This window comes from Ipomoea triloba, chromosome 14 (assembly GCF_003576645.1).
Source record: "Ipomoea triloba cultivar NCNSP0323 chromosome 14, ASM357664v1".
Classification (NCBI taxonomy): Eukaryota; Viridiplantae; Streptophyta; class Magnoliopsida; order Solanales; family Convolvulaceae; genus Ipomoea; species Ipomoea triloba.
In genome coordinates, this window is record NC_044929.1 from 3748231 (window position 1) to 3764649 (window position 16419).

Consider the following 16419-nt stretch of genomic DNA (forward strand, 5'->3'; position numbering starts at 1 on the left):
AATTGCACACTTTTTAAGTTTAATGGTCCAATTGCACAAAAGTGATAAGTTCAATGGCCTATTTGACACTTTTTCCAAAAATAATTTAAATGAGACTTAGTAGAAAGATTATGAAAATATAAAAATTCTTTAAATAGAAAAAAATAATAAAATATAGGCAATCTATTCTAGAATTCGATCTGAAGCAACTTTGTTTAAGGAGGGTGAATATGACCCCTAACATTTCAAAGAATTTTCCATATATTAATTAGTTTATGCATTAATACCAAATTTAGTTCTATATGTTTTTTTCTCGATTTAGTACTAAATGATATTTTATACTTAATTGGGTCCTAAACTTTTATGAATTTACCTAGTCGAGTCCTCGGTTAAGATAGCTTGATATATAATTTCCTCTCTATTAATACCCAATTTAATCATCGATTATAGTTGTTTTATAATTTTATCTAATTCAATAATTCACTTTAGCAGTTTTTCTCTATTTAGTCATTTATTCTAACAATCAACAGAGGCATGTAGAGAACTCAATTATGTTAAACCATCAAAACCCATAACCCAAATAAACCCAAAAACTCATTTAAGACTAAATCGAGAAAAAACAACTATAATCAATAACTAGATTTTGTATTAACTCAATAGTCTCTCTCTCTCTCTCTCACACACACACATTCAAAATTTATAAATGCTTAATATATGTTTATTAGTTGAATGAAGAGGTTGCATCGATGAAGCCTAAACAAGACATAATTCCCCAAGAAGTTGTTTCTTCATCTGCAAACAAAGGTGGATCATCATCAAATGCAAGTACCAATGACAAGCCTTCTATCATAGAGCTGGCTATGGCTTCCTCACCCTCTGGACAGGTGAGACTGGTTGTGGACTGTACCAGAGCTATTGAAGAAATACCCAACTACCAAGTGCCTAGCCTAGACACAGTGGTGAATTCGCTGATGATGGAGGAGGGTAAATGTCTGAAACAGCTCAAAGATGCGAACCCTAATTTTTCTGTGAAAGATTTGATGGAACATATTTGCCAGTGCTTCTTGGAGATGAATGCTAAGTCTACTTCGCCTACTTGCTCTAGTTCTGAAGGTTCAAATTAATGAAGAGTGAGTAGGGAGGTGCATTGGGGAAACGGTTCGTATATGGCTATTGTGGATTTTTGGTTGGTTTAAACCAAAATTTTAGTTATGAAAACTTTGTCGTCAATTAAGACTTTGGTTTAATGTTTAAGTTTTCTTTCAATAATTCATATTAGACATAACATCTTTTATGATGTATTGCTATAAAACAACTTTGCGGTATATTCGCCTCTGTTTCTCCAGCACTTACATACTTGCTCACTTTTACAGTTTTTCTATACTCCCAATTAACTTTTATTTCAAATAATAATTTGTTTTTGGAAAATTTACTTGTACTCAAGTTAATTAGATATATTATGTACTTGTCACAGACCTTGTGGTCTAGTGACACTCAATTGCATCCCTACATGGGAGGGGTTGAATTCAAGTCTCAGCCAGGAGCTAATATTGGCTCTTGAAAATGTCTCAAATTAATTCCATTTTTTATCATTAGGTGACGGTCTATTTTTAGTCATTTTTTATCAAAACATCCACATTTGGTCTTAGTACTATTGTGACATGACCATTTTTAGTCATTCATCAATAAAATCGTTAAATACAAAGACATTTCAAGCATTTTTATACAAAGTTAGTTGGCTCCGTTATAGTCAAAGATCTTGTGGTCTAGTGGCACCCGGTGTCCCGATTAACACTCCCACATGGATGATGGTAGTGGATTCGAGCCTCAGTGGAGATAACTTTTGGCTAAAAAAGGTTGGTTCTGTTATATTTTTATGTTTATTTTTTTGAAAAAATTCGTAATTAAAACTGTTTTATTGATGAATGACCAAATGGTCATACTACAATAATACATAGACAAATTTAAAAGTGGACTGACACCTATCAATTGGAATTACCTCAATTTCTTTTATAAAAAATTATTTATCATTTTTGTTCTATTTCAATTTTTTTAATCAAAATTTTAATTTCTTGATTTTCATGTTCTCACCCACCCCCCAGCAGTCGCACACATGCACAAAGTCAGTCAGGCGCACACGGCAGACGGCACATCGCTCTCTCTCTCTCTCTCTCTTTTCTATTTTTGAAATATATAATGACGTAGGAATGCGTTTAGAAAAGGTTTGCTGCATTTTCTAGAGAGAGAAAGAAATTGAGAATGGAAAATCTCAAGAATATGGAATGATTGGGTGAGCGAAACCCTAAAGTTCCGCAACTTTCTGATTCAGATTAGGTTTTTATTGTATTTTCTGCTGAAATTTCAGTCTCTGGTACGTGAGAGCTCATTGATTTGTTTGTTTATTCAAATTATTATCTGCTCCAGCTGATCGTTTTGAATTGTTATTCGATTGCGGTGAAAATTTTCAGATCGGCGGTGGAGGGAGAGGTGTTGACGGGAATTACTGGAAAAAGAAATAGTATATAAAAATAATAAGAAATGCCTTCGCACGCGGATCTAGATCGGCAGATCGAGCAGTTGATGGAGTGCAAGCCGCTGACGGAGGCGGAGGTGAAGACGCTGTGTGATCAGGCCAGGGCGATTCTGGTGGAGGAGTGGAATGTCCAGCCGGTGAAATGTCCGGTCACCGTCTGCGGAGATATTCATGGGCAGTTCTACGATCTGATCGAGCTTTTTAGGATAGGCGGCAAATCTCCTGATACCAACTACCTTTTCATGGGAGATTACGTTGGTGAGTTTCGGATATCCTATCTCGGATTTTCAAGATTTTGACGGTTGTATTTAGTAGGGTACTAAATGTTGGAGCTGTGTACATAATAGGTAAGAGAACTGTGTGCAGTGGTTTGGATTTGCTGAGTTCATATGAGAAATGATCCCTTGGATTGATGTGAATATATTCATCTTTGTAATGTAAAGTTGATAGTGTGAAAGAAGATGACAACTTAGAAAATAAGAACTTCTGAAAGTTTCAGAAGTGTAATTTTCCAGAATTGGAATGTGATAACTTTTTTTATTCCATGTACATCTATGCTGTGAGTGGGAGCTCCTATGAGGATGCAAGCATGTTATGGCTAAAAGTTGAGGATGCTTTAGACGGACTACCACTGAGTATCCTGCTATTATTCTACATTTCCACTTCTGGACACGATTATAAGTAAAACTCTATGTCTGCAGTCTGCCTAACATGTCAATCTCCGTTTTTGTGCTTCGAAGGATAACATACAGTGTTTGGATGATGGCCTGGTACTGTGACTTATGGCAGGATGTTTACACCGTGGATGAGTTGAATGATGTATCTTCATAAACAAGGCACTAATTTTACTCTGAGCAGGCAATGTTTGACCAAGAAACATGATTGTTAAATATTTTGCTATGATTCCATCATTTGGTTGTGTACTGCTGACCTTGATGTGTATGTCTCAAGGTCAATATGAAATAGATACAGTTTTACTAAATATTTTCTAGAATCTGGCTCCATGCAAATTGGTTGTGGACTTGTTATTTGTTAAAACATCCTTGTGATACTTGGACAATGTTTTTCATGGCACAGAGTCTGGTCAAAGAATCATTGAGATGCTTAACAAAAAGGTGTTAACAACTTTTTTTTTTTATTATTAGATTTAGGATGTATCCATGTATTTCACTTAAGCTCATTGATATGTTTAGTCTACTCTACTCTAGGTGCTTACTCAAGAAGGAGCCCTTGGGAATGCGTATTCTTTTCCTTGTGTCTGAAATATCCATGAACAAAAGCTCAAATCATCTCATACTGATATTAGTGCAGAACCTACCCTTATCTTTTGAAAGTTTGTGTACTCTATAAAATCTTGGACAAGTTTGGCTGTTTGGGTAATTATAAACATTGTGTCTATGATTGGTTAACTGTGTTTACTTTTGAGTTCTTTGTTTGAACGTTGTTATATATCTAGCGTCCTATTAGTAATATTTGTTTGGTAACTGCAGACCGTGGATACTATTCAGTGGAGACTGTTACACTTTTAGTTGCTCTGAAAGTACGCTACAGAGATAGGATTACTATTCTTAGGGGAAATCATGAAAGCCGGCAAATCACCCAAGTGTAAGTCTTTTATTGGCTCAAAAGTGCTTAAAGCTATTTTATACGGAGTAATAAATAACAGAACGTTAGTCCTGAGTGAAAGACATGTTCTAGATATAGTGAGATGATTGGAAACATTAATTGGATTGGTTGTTGTGTATATGCACGTGGACCTATTTCTACTCTTATTTATTGTTTTCCTTTCAATACATGTTCACATCAAAATAGCAATGAAATAATTTTGGAAGCAGTTTTGTACAATGCTAAAACACGTTTCTATTATTTGTTTTTCTTATCTTGAGGTTTTAGGGTCTTGATTACTGGTGTCTTATTTTGGCATTTCCATAATTAAGAATCTACTTTCGTATTCCAGTTTTTACATGGTTAATAATGTCATTATGTCATAGATTGATTGCATCCTTTATGGAAGTGGATTTCATAACCATGATCTTGGATAGACAGATTGTGAATGAGTTTGAGTTACTGTCCCCACCAAATCAATTTGAACATTTATAGATACTCCACCCTATTCTACCAAATTATTTCCAGAATATCTCATTTTTCTTCTCTTTCCTTAAACAGAAGATGTGAAACCACTCAATTTAAACATATGTTGCTTCATTCTTACTCAAGTTGTACTGTGCTAATAGGGAATAGGTATAATTATGTAGCATTAGCACCATATCCTCAAGTTTATTTGTTTCTTCCAGATGGTGTGTATTCTTTAATCCACTTTTGGTTTTTGTGGGGTTACACTAGTGTTAATAATTTTGTCAAATTAATGGATTTATACACCATTAATGAGGAAAAAATTGGAAGTCACAGATTAAGTAAGATGTCTAGAGGCCATACTGATATATTTGTAATAGTAGAAAGCAAGGCAAAAAGGAAATGAATGGTTATTTATATTATTGTGCATTAAAGTACCTTTAGGTAATTAGGTAAAAACATTACACGTAACAACTAGGGAGCTCTAAATTTACCATTTTTCTGGTCTTGTCTCCTTAGTATGAGTTGTAAAAGAATTTATTCCACTTTTTGCCCTTTGGCTATAGTTGCATTTCTATCTATGGTTTTTTTACTTTGATTTTATCCATTTGTAGTGTTTGACTTTTTCAAACATTCAATTTCTAGTCCAAAATGCTCTTACGTGCAGTAGGATGAAGTCTGGTGAAATTTTCTCAGAGTGAAGACATTTCAAATTTTGGACTAAAGTGGAATAGTATTTAAAGTCTGACCAAAAGTGGAATGTTTTATGAAGTCAAACACTATGTGGGAATGCTAATATATATAGTTGAAGGAAAAAAGTGAATAAATTCAGTTGTAAATATATGATGCAATAGATGCTTCAACCTTTGATAGACCATTGGGCTAATACCTTTGATCGTTAGGTAATGAGCTAGTGCCATGAAGGCCTATTTTCAGCTTGGTGAAAAGTAGTAAGGTTGCATTGGTCTTCCCTTAACTAGGCGGTGTGATGCGAGAGCATTTCACATTGATTCTGACCCTTTGCTTCAAAACATCTAGATTTACATGTTCAAAACTCTATTGATGTAACCAGTTCTAGATTCCTACATCTTGATTACTTTCAGGGAGTTGTCTTCCCCCGTATTGTTAAATTTCTGTTTCTTATTTGTGGAATACTGCAGTTATTCTTTTTGGGTTCAGTTGAAAAATTATTCATGTATCTCATTTCTTGCCAGTTATGGTTTCTATGATGAATGCTTGAGGAAGTACGGAAATGCAAACGTATGGAAGTTTTTCACTGATCTCTTTGATTATCTACCTCTGACAGCACTTATTGAGAGTCAGGTTTGGACTGTTACTGTACAATGTACATTGTACAAACATTTCATCCATATAATCTCATGACAGCACTGTGCTCACTCAACTTTTGTGAAATTGTAGATATTCTGTTTGCATGGAGGACTTTCACCATCTCTGGATACCCTTGATAATATCCGAGCTCTGGATCGTATACAAGAGGTACAACTTGTAGGCATAAAGCTTGTGCTGTATATGTTTTTTAACTGTTATAGCAAATGGCTTCTCCCTCTCAACAGTCAACTTCAATGATTGTGCCTATTTTTGCTCAACCAAAGCTGTACAGTAGTATCAGCAAGGGTTTGTCTGGGGTTCAACTCTATATATGCTTTATGATTATGTGTTAAATGAAAATTGTTCATAGGAGTTGTGTGGTTCACTTCTCTGCTCTTGAAATATATGAAGCCTCTGCATTAGAAGATCCATTCAGCCAGGGCTATTGATTAGTATTCATCTATAAAGGCCTATTTACTAGTAGTTGTTCCTATGCTTTATTGGTTTTAGGTATGTTTTTTTAAGTTGGTGTTTTCTGTAATTCACTCAGTTCATTTTGAGGGTTATAGGTCCCCCATGAAGGTCCAATGTGTGATCTGTTATGGTCAGACCCGGATGATCGGTGTGGCTGGGGAATATCTCCCAGAGGAGCTGGCTACACCTTCGGACAAGATATAGCTTCTCAGTTCAACCACACCAATGGGCTCACACTCATTTCAAGAGCTCATCAGCTTGTTATGGAGGGTTATAACTGGTGTCAGGTTCGTGTACCTGACCTAATCACCAGCCTCCCGTCTTTTATTCCCCGTTTGCAGAACATCATAACTTGGAGGATATCTTTCCTTTCAGCTAATTTTTTATACTTGGGTGCAGGATAAGAATGTGGTGACGGTATTTAGCGCTCCAAACTATTGTTACCGGTGTGGCAACATGGCTGCCATTCTAGAAGTCGGGGAAAACATGGAACAAAATTTCCTTCAGTTTGATCCTGCTCCTCGGCAGATTGAGCCGGACACTACAAGGAAGACTCCAGATTATTTTTTGTGATTATCATCTTTGTTAGTCCTTGCCGTGTCATTGTTTGTAGTTTTCAGTGTTAATGCCAACTTGTAGAGCTAGCTATTTACAAGTTTTCCTTGAGTTCTGTTAATTCTCATACCCATATAAACTCCTTGTTGTTGTTGTTTTGCTTTTTGTTTGTTTTTATTTTTTATTTTTTAGTTTTTGCTTTGGCGGGGGATAGGGGTTGGATATTCAAGCACCATTATAAGTGAAGATTGAATGAGGGGCGAAATATATGCACGAATAACGAGTTGCACCGATTTTGCTTTTCCACTTTTTTTTTTAATTGTTTATTTACATTTTTGGGGGTTTTATTGAGCTTCCAAAGAGTATTGTTTTTACAATTTCAGCATGGTTTTATTACGTGACCTCATCCAAAAAAATTGTTTGAAATCTGTAAAATAATGCAACAATTATATCCTAAATTCATTTGATAAATACACCAATATAATCACAATATTTAATTATAAAAATTATAATTAAATAAAATTAATTACTTCTATCCTATTTTGCTTGTTTGGTTTTTACTATTTATTAATCAAATTAACTATTTCTTCATTTTTTTTATTTTTTAGTACTGTAATTTTAATTATTTTTAAATTTAATTTTTTACGTTCAATAATATTTTAATATAATTTTTAAATATATAAATTTTATATACTAATAATAAACTTAATATTATGAAAAGCTGAATTAAAATAATTTCAATTAAGCTTTGTAAATCGAATCAGAAACAGACAAAAGAATTAAAATAATTTCAATCAAGCTTTGTAAATCGAATCAGAACCAGACAAATAAATCGGACGGGGGGAGTATTTTATTACGGAGTATTAGAATTTTTTGAGCTAATTGATAATTTATTTTTTTTAACGTAATCTGCTGAATATACACTACTTTTTTGGGACCAGGTAACACTGTAACAGTACTTGTAGCAGACTAGCAGTTGAAAGAATTAAATATTCGCAGCCTCTTTAAAAGTGCAATTCAATCAAATTTGATACATTCAGAAAAAAGGCTTCTATTTGTGGTTCATTAGTATCAAAATTACAGCATCACTAAGACAAAACCTTCTTTACAAGTTCCAATCATTCCATGAGCTAAAGAATTCCTAACCTTAAAAATGCAGACTACGTTTGATTCAAAATCGAGAACTGTTAGGAACCCTTACAGGCGCACCACCAGGTACTGCATTGGCTCGCTTTCTTTTGACATATATAGCTGAACCACTAATCATTAGCAAGCCCATCATTATTCCCTGAGACACAATTTGAAGCACGATCAGAACGAAGAAGATATATCCACGGACCAGAGGTAGTTGTTGCTAGAATGATATGCGATGAACAGAAATTGATTGATTGCATATAATCTAGTCTTATAGCCATGAACCAGGTGCAAGTGGGAATTTACGAAAGTAAATCGTAGCATATGGTGTGCAATAAAAGATTTCAAGTTCAGAATCTTGTCCTGAGAGTATTAGCTAGCAGCCTATCATTTTAAAGAACAAAGCCTGTGAAGTGTGACAACTAGTGAACCTTCGGCTCTGATTAGCTTCAAAGTGTTGAGCATATATAATACATAGACATAAATGTGCAATCTAACTATCAGCTTAGGTTAGCTTAGGTTTTTAGTTGAGATAGAAGTATAGAACACATGCTTCAATTTAGTATCACAGCCAAAGGTCATGGGTTCAAATCTCTGCGTCAAAATTTTAGTACATCCCCCTGTAAATAATTACTCTTTTAAGAGATGTAGCAAATGTATGTACATACCTCAAAACCAAGTACTGACAGCCTCTCTTCACTAACTGGTGTAATACAGCTCCTGTAAGTTATGTAAGCCTGTAAACCATTCTCTGAAGTGGACGAATCTTCCAACAAACTTCTTTGCCTTATTGGATAACTGGGATAACTGTGAGCTTCTAATGTAGATCGAGTCTTTTGCATTTTCTTGCTCTCTGCTTCCTTAGAACTATCTTTAATTTCTTCACATTTGAAAGGAATGCGATAACCGGTTTCGCTACAGCGATATTTTTCATCACTCTACAGGAAACAAAAGGCGAGTGTTAATACACACTGTCAAAAGTCACAAATTTCCTGGTCCCCAAACCTCATCAAGAAAAACAGCATTTAATTAATGTATTGCACTGAGGTTTGGTTCAGCTTGATTTTATATATATATATATATATATATATATATATATATATATATATATTGGATTACTGCCTGAAATTATTATAGTAGCTTGCTTTTGTTTATAAACATCACATACTTGAGCAAGACATGGCTGACCTTATTATAAAAAATTATTCCAAAAGACATTAAAATTGCTTTCAATCTTATACCAGGAAACAACTATTCCTTTAAAGAAACCAACAAATACATGAAATTTCATAAGCATAAGCTTCGGCAAACTCCAGTTTCCAAACGCATAAACTTTTCCAGTATCCAGTTCAAACCAGGAATCAATGCATACCAGTCAGATGATCACTAAACAATTAAGCAAACTACTCAGATCAATTAACAGAAACTAACAACATACTCGAAATTGAAACCGTTGCACTTAAAAATCAATTATCCACCAGTATATGAAATTCAATGATCAAATTGAAAATACAACTTGAAAATACAAATTGAAATATGCCAGAGAGAGAGAGAGAGACCTTTTCGGAGTAGGCACAGGGAACGCAGGGACCAGAAGGAGAGCAGTCGAAGGTGACGTTTCCTCCATTAGGAGTCTCCTTGAAGCTCATCATCATTCGGCGCACATCTCCAGAGCTTTCTACAAGAGAGGGAGATGAAAATACGGAGATAACAATAAAAAAGAGAAGAATCGCCGACGAGCCGTAAAACTTCATGTGATTTGCTTTTCGCCGACGAACGTCTACCGCGACTGTCACTTCTGTCTGCCGGTAGCGGGGATGGTGAATGGATCCTTCCTCAGATCTCCGGGAACTTCGTCTAAATGTATGAATGTATCCCCCACTATTTTTGTTTATTCCAACTTGCCTCAAGGGTTTTTTATAATTCCACTTTTCACCCCGTGCTTACAATTTTATTTTTTTTTTTAAATTTTTGGGATAAGGGAATAGACCCTCACACTATACCTCATTGTGCAGTTAGACCCTTTAACTTCAAAAAGTTCCAATTAGATCCTCATACTGTTATTTTGGAGCAAATAAATCCTCAAACTTATTTATGACATATAATAACAAGTCAAAAAATCAACCACTGGCGCGGGTCGTATACGCCGGCACCTGCGGGAAATGACTCTTCGCATTATGGAATTAATATGATTAATTCCAAATCATTATTTATTTCTTGATTAATGGACTGTTAGTGGGTGTTAATATTTTGCTAGTGGGTGGAGCCGTGGAGGTCACAAACGGAATTAAATGCTATGATTTAATGCTATTATCCCTACCCTTTCCTCTGCTATATATTTCCAGGTTGAGCAATTGATTTAAACACAACAAGCTACAGCTCACAACACACAACGAAATACACTTATTTTCTCCCTCAAAACTCTGCACATCCTTCGTTCTAGCCACCTGCAATTCATCCCACATTCTTGTTCACCAGGTTTCAAGTTTGTGTGCTCAAACACAGGAACCGTAGTACATCTTATCCTGGGAAACCTAGACTGCAATGCTCCAGCACCCGGGGAGGTGGTAAATAAGGTTTTAAAGATAGAGACAACTCGACTCGTGCTTCCAACCAACCCGAGTTCGTCCAGTTTCGTCCCCGTGATGTTTCCAGGTTTATGTAACCTTTTGTAAGGTTTATTTTCCTTGTCATATTCTGTATTTTTTCATTTTCTTTGTGATTTTTGAGAATATATTCGAACATAATATACTCAAATCAAGCAGAGGAAAAGTCGGGTATGATTGGTAAGGTTGGAGGCTATTTATAATGCCCTGTCCGAATATCTGAACTTATGATATTCGTGTAATAGATTTGTCCATATGGCGTTTTGGGTTTCACACACACACACACATGAGAACAATGTCATTTTGTAAAAAGTGATGACAGATCTCAGTTGTCTATCATGGTTCATAAATGGTTGAATGTTTAAAAAAAAATATATGTGGTTAATTTTATAATTATTGAAAACTTTTACGAGCGATGTTCATTTTATAATTATTGCAAACTTGAAAGTTTTGTAATTGTAAGATCTTAACTTTTGTTTTCTCAAGATGGGGGATGTAGATGTGTCCACACTTTTTACAGGGAGATGTGTTCTCACTTGAACTCAATGGGCTTCCTATTCCTAATGTAACAAAGACTCAATATGAGGTAGTATTGAAGTTTAATCCTTTATAGAAGGGCTCTAGGTCCAAACTTGTATAAATAGGCCTCCAGGCACGGGGTAAGAAGAAGCACGAAACAATATAATTTCTATTACTAAAGAATTAAGCTATAGTTGAATTACAACTATAGCCTACCAAACAGGCCATTAGACATCAGTGTGTTTTCCTCAATTAAATTTTTAGGAAAGTACGAAGTACGAAATGTATAGGAAATATGTTTATTAGAAATAACTGTGTTAAGAAAATTAGTATACATGTTTAGTGTTATTCGAAAAATATAATTAAATATTATTTTAAGCATTTGGTTGATTTTAAGTTTTAACTTTCCTAGTGAGAGCTTCAGGCAGGGAAAAGAAGAATGTAACAACCCATAGTTTGGATTTTTTTATTTTGATCAACCACATTTCCTGTGGACCAAAACTTTTTTAGCTCAAAGTCTACACTAAAATAACTTTCTTGACTACCATGTGATATCTTCAAAATTTTGCCTACGAGAGACCAAAAAGTAGCATTTATTATTCAACTGTTTAAGAATCCAAGGGGATAAATCTTCAGTAGTATTTGAATGGCATCTTCACATGATCACCGAGTAAAGGGAAAAAGAATTGGCAGAATCATGAAAGAACTTCATACATATGTTTTCTGCATTAAGACTTAAAAGGAGAAGGCTACTGGCTCAAGAAATAAACAGGAAACAAATGGGAGTAATCTAAAGTAAACTAACTATGCATCGATTGCGAATCTGTTCGTGATGAAATGTAGGAACATGTACAACAACAACATAGATAAGGCTGACCATAATTTTAATCCATGCTTAGGTCTCCTGCTTTATGCAATTTGTAAGTGACGCTGCTGCGTTTAGCCTACCAGCAAGGCAACCTCGGGCGCTCTCAGCATCTCGGATGACCCTCTCCCATTTCCTCGTTGAAGATGACTCCAATGTTTCCCTGGGCTCCCGGAGCTGATCCCCGGTGCCATGCATGCTCGGATGGCGATTTCTGGAGCTGTTTTCAATTAGTGTTTGTGCAATGTCATCTTCATCTGGCATCATGTGCATGGTGTTCTCTGACTGGCTTCTACTAGAGAGCGAGAAACTTGTGGTGTTGTAGCTTTGTCCTTCTTGTTTTCTCCAGAACTTGGGACTAAAAAACTCAGCTCGGGGTAGCATACAACATGTATTTCCTGTATAATCGGTGGTTGGAATCCTTCTCCCAGAAAACCCCAAACACTGCTGCATTTCATCCAATACCTTCTCCAGTCCATTCACGCGTTTCTCTAATGAGTTCATCCCGTTCTGGGAACTGCCGATGAATCTCTGAAATAAAAGAAATCGAAGCATCTTCTCAGCATATGGTTCCCAGTAAATCAGCATCAGCAATCACTAAATAGAGGATATAGTGGGAAAAACAGCAAACACTAATGCTTTTTATTTAGTTGTTTTTGGGAGGTTTAATATTTTTCTTTTTGGTGGGCATGGAAGGTGCAAGAATGCAAGATGGAAGTGAGAAGCAATCTTTGCACACGAGAATATTGCGAAACCATTTAGAATGGACAATCAGAAAATATAAGAGCAAGTACGGGTTATATAAACATAAAGATACAGATACGAAACTTTCGTTATTGGGTTAGCCATACATAGCAGAAAAAGAAATGCTAAGAAGAACATGGAAATTCATAAAAGCATTAAAAGTTTCTTTAACAAGTTTGAGGTAAGTTTCGGCTTTATGCTTGTTCTTTTAAGAAGTCTCACATTATAATTCAATGGTGTGTGTGTGTGTGTTGGGGGGTGGGGGATGGGGGATAAAGCGGAGAGATAGACAAACCTCAAGCAGGTCCATTAAGCTGGATTGTTGATTCTCAATCTGTCGAAGCTGTTTATATATCAAAAACATATCCTCATACTCTTCCTTACTTTCAGTGGCATCGTCCACGGCATTTGCAGCAGGTACGTTCAAACTGCAAGTTTCCGTTTCATAAACAGGGACAATACGGGCTCCAAATCTTGAATTACCAAACTTGAATTGCTTTTCACCAGAAGCCATATTTGGAAGGGCTGGATTGGCTTCAAAACTTGAATTCTTGCAACTTTTACTCTCTGTTGAATCAGAAACATTGAGATCTCGACTCTCACCATCATCACATGCCAACAACTCTAACGAAGAAGTCTGCTTTTCTGGGACTTCTGTTTTCAATTCAGAGGATCTTCGAGTATCCACTTTACAGGACTTCGTGACACTCGGTTCGGAGGATCTTCCATTTGACTTCACACGACCAATCTTCTTCGTAGGACTATTCTTTTGTGTGGTGATAGTAGACGAGTATGAGCTAGTGGATGCGAGAGACTTGCTCCTGGAGAAAGAACGCTTCTGCTGTGGAGTCTCGGAGCCAATTTCACTAGGGCTTTTCGATGGAGTTGGGGAAGATCCACCACTGCAATAATCTGGACGCACACAAGCCATAAGAACATAAGAACTTGTCCTCCTTTCTTCATTCAAATACATTCTATAATAAGAACCCAAAGTTCAAACTAGAATTATAAAGAATATGCCAGAATTATTTTCTTCCTAGGATGCTCGTTCATCTATGATCGTTATAGACTATATTAGTAACAGTTGAAAATGACCAATAATTAGCACTAGAGAGTGAACCACACTAAAAGATCACTCAACAGTATCAAGAAAGCAACAAAATGGTCAGCAAAAATAGTCATGTAGGACAATACATTCAACATATCCAACTGTCTTGCACCAAGAGTCACCTTTCTCCTAGCAAACTACCTTACTTTAATAGAAAAATAAATTACTTTATCTAAACATCATATTCCAACTGGCCTGTACCATCTTCCACAAATTCAATATCAACACACATTGGAAAAGATATGTCTGCATTTCCTTTTACCTTTTGGCGACGACTTCGCTTGTAGCTGAGGCGAAACTTCATCTGAAGTTCCCGGAACCTCCTTCCACCAATCCAATGCTCGGTTCATTGTCTCCCTCACCGCCTTCACCTGTACCATTCACACATATCTTATTCACCCATGTTTTTAATTTTTTTATTTTTCAGCTTAGGCTAAACTAATCCCAAGCCCCCGAGAGTTGCTGGAGGAGGTAAATCGCGAGTCTAACCTAACATTCACCTATGTTTTTAATTTTCGATACATTAGGTTTTCCAGCTTCCGCTAGACTAGACTAATCCTATGCCCCAGGAGTCGATCGAAGAGGTAAATCGCGAGTGCCTCAAACATTCACCCATGTTTATGTCATTAATGTTCTATGGATTGATTGATTGATCAAAACCTAGTCTAGGAAGAATTTGAACAATTTAAATTATTATGAAGTGATAATAATTGGGAATGAATACCTTGTCGAATCTTCTGGTATCTAAAGAGGCTATGCAAGAGGATTTGAATTCAGCGAGTAAATCTCTCTCCGCAACCGCCAATCTCCCCAGGGTCTCGGCCGCCGCCTTCCTCGCCGCCCAATCTTCGCTGCTTAGGAATTCAACGAGTGTGGAGACTAAGCCGTTGAGCACGGTTCTATTGGCGGCACCGCCAACACTCACGATGCTACCGGTTAGAGAGAGCAGCGATGGCTTCGCTTTGAAGCAATCATTCTTCACCAGTTTGTAAAGCTTCGGAAGCAGCTTCCTCAGCTCGGCCGGGTCAGGGTCCGGCGTGGCCTCAATCGCGGCGGCGAGGCAAAGCGAGGCGCCGATCTGGGAGTTGTGGTCCTGCTCGTGGAAAATGGAGTCGACGAAGGGCTTGACGATGGAGGAGAACGGAGGCTTAGTGATCTGCGCGGCAATGGACGAAACGGCCTCGACGCAGGCGGCGCGGACGGCGGAGTCGGGGTCGCGGAGGCGGCGGAGGACGGCGGAGAGCATCTTGGAGAGGTGCGGAGACAGCGCGTCGCCGTGAGCGGCGGAAAGGACGCCAATGAGGCGGACGGAGTGGCGGCGAACAGGGGACTTGTCGGAGGAATCGGTGGATGACAGGCAGGTGAGGAAAGGGGCAAATCCGTCATTCTGCAGGCCCCGCGCAATGGCCTCGAGCTCGGCCGTGGCCGCCGCGAGTGTGTCCCGGTCCGACAGCCGGTTCAGGCACGTGATCACCCGGTTCTTGAAATCAACACTCAATTGTCTAGACAGCGCCATTTTTTATGTTCAAAGTCGTCAATACGCTTGGTGGCTTGCGTATGATACTACCTAGACGGCGGTGGTGGAGGGAGGTGTAGCCGCCGGAGATGGTGGCGGAGGTGGCATCGAACTGTGTCCCTTGTGGAAGGAGAGAGAGAGAGAGAGAGAAGGAACGTGGCAAGGTCTTGAATGAGTGTGAGTGGGGGCATTAAATTTAGGAGTTGTAGGAAGGTGAATTTTAAGTCATTAACAAACAAATATTTAATATCTTTTTTTTATTATTATTATTTATATATCACGTTTTCAACTTATACTAGACTAATTTTAGATCTTAGAATCACGACTCAAGAGTGAGTCATTTCCATTTTTGATCCTACTGTTATTGGGGCATTGCCAATTTTAGTCCACTTCATTAATTTTTACCACATTGCGGCCAGTCTTATTTAGTCCTTGCCACTTTTAATCCACCGTTAAAATTTTCGTCAAGTAACCGTCCAAAACAAGGGTATTTTGATCTTTTCACGCTTTGATCATCTTCTTTACCCTTTGTAGTGGTTTTTCTTACATATTTTCATCCAATGAAGAGGTCTGGTGAAAGCCATGACTTTGTAATGTGGCTCACATGACTTTCGCCGGACCTCTTCAATGGATCAAAAATGTGTAAGGAAAACCACTGCAAATGGTCAAGGAGATGACCAAAGCATGAAAAAATAAAAAATGCCCCTATTTTGGACGGCAATTTGACGAAAATTTTAACGGTGGACTAAAAGTGGCAAGGACTAAATAAGATTGGTCGCAATGTGACAAAAATTAATGAAGTGGACTAAAATTGGCAATGCCCCAATAACAGTAGGACCAAAAATGAAAATGACTCTTCAAGAGTGCTAGAGGAGATAAATCGTGAGTGATATGAGATAAATCGCGAGTTGTTCGATCAACTCTACCCTACTGATGAAGCAAGATTTTCAGGGTGACACTTGAACTATTGAGCTAAATCCTACC

The 16419-nt window shown here is 37.2% G+C and overlaps 3 protein-coding genes across 6 annotated transcripts; 1 reads left to right on the top strand and 2 right to left on the bottom strand.

Annotated features, from left to right (window-relative positions):
• Positions 1–2141: 2141 nt before the first annotated feature.
• On the top strand, positions 2142–7107 carry LOC116004522 (serine/threonine-protein phosphatase PP2A catalytic subunit-like). 4 transcript variants are annotated; one of them, XM_031244604.1, is made up of 7 exons: positions 2142–2350; positions 2448–2770; positions 4003–4117; positions 5800–5908; positions 6005–6082; positions 6484–6675; positions 6788–7107. In XM_031244604.1, the coding sequence occupies exons 2-7, from the start codon at positions 2518–2520 to the stop codon at positions 6959–6961; spliced, it is 921 nt and encodes a 306-aa protein (XP_031100464.1). In that variant the 5' UTR covers positions 2142–2350; positions 2448–2517; the 3' UTR covers positions 6962–7107. The 4 variants fall into 4 exon arrangements, with proteins under 4 accessions (XP_031100464.1, XP_031100467.1, XP_031100465.1 ...); XM_031244607.1 differs by lacking the exon at positions 2142–2350 and adding an exon at positions 3253–3463 and having other exon boundaries at positions 2631–3147; XM_031244606.1 differs by lacking the exon at positions 2142–2350 and adding an exon at positions 2860–3463 and having other exon boundaries at positions 2645–2770.
• Positions 7108–7946: 839 nt separating this feature from the next.
• LOC116004277 lies at positions 7947–9949 on the bottom strand. Its single transcript, XM_031244252.1, has 3 exons — positions 9637–9949; positions 8746–9015; positions 7947–8231 (listed from the first exon to the last, which is right to left on the bottom strand). Exons 1-3 carry the CDS (start codon positions 9829–9831, stop codon positions 8115–8117), a joined length of 582 nt encoding a protein of 193 aa, XP_031100112.1. The 5' UTR covers positions 9832–9949; the 3' UTR covers positions 7947–8114.
• A 1830-nt stretch (positions 9950–11779) lies between these two features.
• Positions 11780–15613, bottom strand: LOC116004686 (TORTIFOLIA1-like protein 4). The gene is made up of 4 exons (XM_031244837.1): positions 14644–15613; positions 14182–14290; positions 13107–13723; positions 11780–12598 (listed from the first exon to the last, which is right to left on the bottom strand). The coding sequence occupies exons 1-4, from the start codon at positions 15433–15435 to the stop codon at positions 12098–12100; spliced, it is 2019 nt and encodes a 672-aa protein (XP_031100697.1). The 5' UTR covers positions 15436–15613; the 3' UTR covers positions 11780–12097.
• Positions 15614–16419: the final 806 nt, after the last annotated feature.

What these genes read in the sequence shown, in the direction of transcription:
- LOC116004522 (XM_031244604.1), top strand. Translation starts at nt 2,518, where the DNA reads ATGCCTTCGCACGCGGATCTAGATCGGCAGATCGAGCAGTTGATGGAG. An exon ending in AGCCGGCAAATCACCCAAGT is followed by an intron (nt 4,118 to 5,799) that starts GTAAGTCTTTTA and finishes ATTTCTTGCCAG; the next exon opens with TTATGGTTTCTATGATGAAT. An exon ending in CTCTGGATCGTATACAAGAG is followed by an intron (nt 6,083 to 6,483) that starts GTACAACTTGTA and finishes TGAGGGTTATAG; the next exon opens with GTCCCCCATGAAGGTCCAAT.
- LOC116004686 (XM_031244837.1), bottom strand. Translation starts at nt 15,435, where the DNA reads ATGGCGCTGTCTAGACAATTGAGTGTTGATTTCAAGAACCGGGTGATC. An exon ending in AGCGAAGTCGTCGCCAAAAG is followed by an intron (nt 13,724 to 14,181) that starts GTAAAAGGAAAT and finishes GTGTGCGTCCAG; the next exon opens with ATTATTGCAGTGGTGGATCT. An exon ending in GCTTAATGGACCTGCTTGAG is followed by an intron (nt 12,599 to 13,106) that starts GTTTGTCTATCT and finishes CTTTTATTTCAG; the next exon opens with AGATTCATCGGCAGTTCCCA.
- LOC116004277 (XM_031244252.1), bottom strand. Translation starts at nt 9,831, where the DNA reads ATGAAGTTTTACGGCTCGTCGGCGATTCTTCTCTTTTTTATTGTTATC. An exon ending in CCTGTGCCTACTCCGAAAAG is followed by an intron (nt 9,016 to 9,636) that starts GTCTCTCTCTCT and finishes TGTTTCCTGTAG; the next exon opens with AGTGATGAAAAATATCGCTG. An exon ending in TGTCAGTACTTGGTTTTGAG is followed by an intron (nt 8,232 to 8,745) that starts GTATGTACATAC and finishes ATTGTGTCTCAG; the next exon opens with GGAATAATGATGGGCTTGCT.